Source organism: Cyprinodon variegatus, unplaced genomic scaffold, assembly GCF_000732505.1.
Source record: "Cyprinodon variegatus isolate N-32 unplaced genomic scaffold, C_variegatus-1.0 Scaffold11, whole genome shotgun sequence".
In the NCBI taxonomy this organism is placed as follows: Eukaryota; Metazoa; Chordata; class Actinopteri; order Cyprinodontiformes; family Cyprinodontidae; genus Cyprinodon; species Cyprinodon variegatus.
In genome coordinates this window covers 1111723-1114546 of record NW_015150464.1, presented here as the reverse complement: position 1 = coordinate 1114546, position 2824 = coordinate 1111723, and the positions used below count along the sequence as shown (strand labels likewise).

The 2824-nt window shown below is 42.7% G+C and overlaps 1 protein-coding gene across 1 annotated transcript in view; it reads left to right on the top strand.

The window, feature by feature from the left end:
• The window catches only part of mcmbp (minichromosome maintenance complex binding protein), an 18670-nt gene that overhangs the window by 8036 nt on the left and 7810 nt on the right, over window positions 1-2824 (top strand). The window contains exons 10-11 of the mRNA XM_015380324.1: window positions 2052-2175; window positions 2254-2371. Coding sequence (XP_015235810.1) covers window positions 2052-2175; window positions 2254-2371 — 242 coding nt within the window. The remainder of the gene's footprint in view (window positions 1-2051; window positions 2176-2253; window positions 2372-2824) is intronic.

Here is a 2824-nt window from a genome sequence, read left to right as displayed (position 1 = left end):
TTCAGTGGCCCTAATCCACTGTACAGCTACAAATGTTTGTGGTTTTCAGAGATTATCGATCACAGCTGCACTGTTGGTATTAAATATCAGCCTTAAAAACCTGCTTCTGTTGACCTCTGCTCTCGACTCTGAGAGACTAGAGGATGTAGCTCTGCAGCTCTGATTTTGTGCTTTTTTAAAAATATTTTTCAGAGTGAGATTCTTCTGCTGCAGTCAAAGATGAATTTTAAGTCTTTTTACATATTTTTACAAGGGGTGCCAACAGATGTGCCCGTCTTCCTGTTGCACTGCCCATATTTTAACAGGTTCAGCGATGTCCTCGTCTGTCACACATTGAGAGGCAGCCGAGTTTCTGATGGGTTGAATTAGTAACATCAGTGAAGGCAGCAGGTAGAGACGGGCAGCTGTGCGCTCCAAAGGCTTTTTATTAGTCTCTTTAACTTGAGTTTTATAGTTTGTTGGAAATTTGACAAAGAATCCATGTTTTGATTAAATTCAGAAATTCAGTCAAGCTCCAAAGATTTGATGCAAAGGTTTTATTATGTCTCTGATGAAAAGGAAAGGAATGATTGATTTATTTATATTTACCAAGATAAAGGGAAATATCACACTGCTAAAAAAAAAAAATGTAAATAACACATCCTAGGTCTGAATGAAATATTCTCATTGAATGCTTTTTTCTTTACAAAGTTGAATGTGTTACCGACAAAATCACACAGAAATATCAGTTTTCCTTCATGCTTATCCCTGCTGGGATCCTGAGGGGTGCCGGTGCCTATCTCCAGCTGTCAGTGGGCGAGAGGCGGGGTCCACCCTGGGCAGGTCGCCAGTCCATTGCAGAGCAACATAGAGACAAACAGTCATTCACTCACAACTAAGGAGAATTTAGAGAAGCCAATTAACCTAAAGGTCATGTTTTTGGACTGTGGGAGGAAGCCGGAGTACCTGGAGAGAACCCACGCACGCTCAGGGAGAACATGCAAACTCCATGTAAAAATACCGGGAATCGAACTTCTTGCTGCAAGGGAGCAGTGCTACCCACTGCGCCACTGAGCAATAATCCAAATTATTGTGTGTGATAAATTTCTGTCTTTCAAATTGTATTTTAATGATGACGGTCTCTCCACCTCTGGGGGGGGGAGCGACGACGCATTTTCATTGGTCTGCTGAACATTAACAACTACATACCATCCGTCCAGGGTCATGATTGAATGTTTGTAACGGGCTTAAAATTATCTGATGAAACATTAAAAGGGAACGCCCTTGATTTTACGTTATTCCATCATGTTCTACTCACCCATATGAGTTTTGTGTCATGTGGAGCCGTTCTGAAGATATTCCGTTAGGTTATATCTAAGTAACGTCTTCCTATGAGCAACGAGTTGAAGGCACAAACTAAACTGTTGATCATTTATTCTTTATGGTACGCCAGCATTCATAACATGTAGGCGAATCACTGTCCCCCAGACATCCACGGTTATATTTTTTATATTTATATATTTTTTAAACAAAGCGGAGTGTGTATGACGCCATCCACACGCCGGCTACCGTTCATTCATCCTGTCCGCTGAACTGCTGCTAGTTTTCCTCACATGCCTGGAAGATGTCTAGTGCTGCTACAGATGATTTCGCTCTTAAAATGGAATCGAACGATTTAGATTAGCTCGCTGAATGAATAGAAGGGGTAGAGCGTAGCCGCCTGTGGCCCGGGCTGCCTGTCACAACTCCAGTCCAGCGTGCAGATGATGTCATACTCCGTATTTAGACCCACAGGTAGTTCCTGATTGTCCCTCTTGCATTGTTGCATGGAATAACATGGAGCAGACCACGCTTCAATAGTGGGCATAAATCAAAATATCTGCAACAAACTCACTGCGAGACACTGCTGTGGGAGGATAACCAGCCGTTAAGAAGGCGGGGATCATCAGGGCCAATCGGATCATTGAACCTTAAAGGAAAGCTCTGTTGTTTTCCATTGCAGCAGAGGAAATGTTTTTCACAATCGGATATATTTGGTGTTGCCATAGAAACCCTCTCTATCCTCTCTGCAGTTTTCTCATCGACTCTGGGGGAGATGGCCGCCGTCAGGGCAGAGTTGCTCTCCTACTTCACCCACGTCCTCCTGGGAGACGCTCTGGCCGCCGAGTATCTCCTCCTCCATCTCATCTCCACCGTGTAGGTCCAGGTTAGCTCCCAGCATCCACAGCCGCATGGAGCCTCGTGGTGAATCTGCCGTTCTTCCCGCTGCCACAGGTACTCCAGGAGAGACGTCCTGCCGCTGGGGAAGTTCACCTTGAACCTGAGTGGCTGTCCCACCGTCTCCTCGTACACAGAGCTCCTCTATCAGATCATCCAGCAGCTCGTTCCCTCTGTGAGTTCATAAATTCTGCTGCTTCCGAATCAATAGAGCCTGAACAACACACCAATATAGATACTGGGGGGGTTAAAACAATTATATTCAATATATTGGCTGGAATATAAAAAAACTGAACATGGAAATACACAGGATATGCAAATATATATGCAAATATAGTCCATGTGTAATAATAATTACCAAAAATATGATTCAAGACAAAGAAACAGATGATGGAACTACAGAATCAAAATAAGAAACTTTAACTTGAGTTAAGTTAAAAAAAAAGAAGTTAAAAAGCCTTTATTGTCATCATATTCTACAACGGATACAATGAGATTTTTGGGACTTCCATTTCAGCTACCGTGAAATAAAAAAATTAAAATATAAATATATTAAAAGGAAAAGGAAATGCAAACAGTACTGGTACAGGTGCAAAACAGGTGTAAAGTTACCGACAGTGCAGGTCGG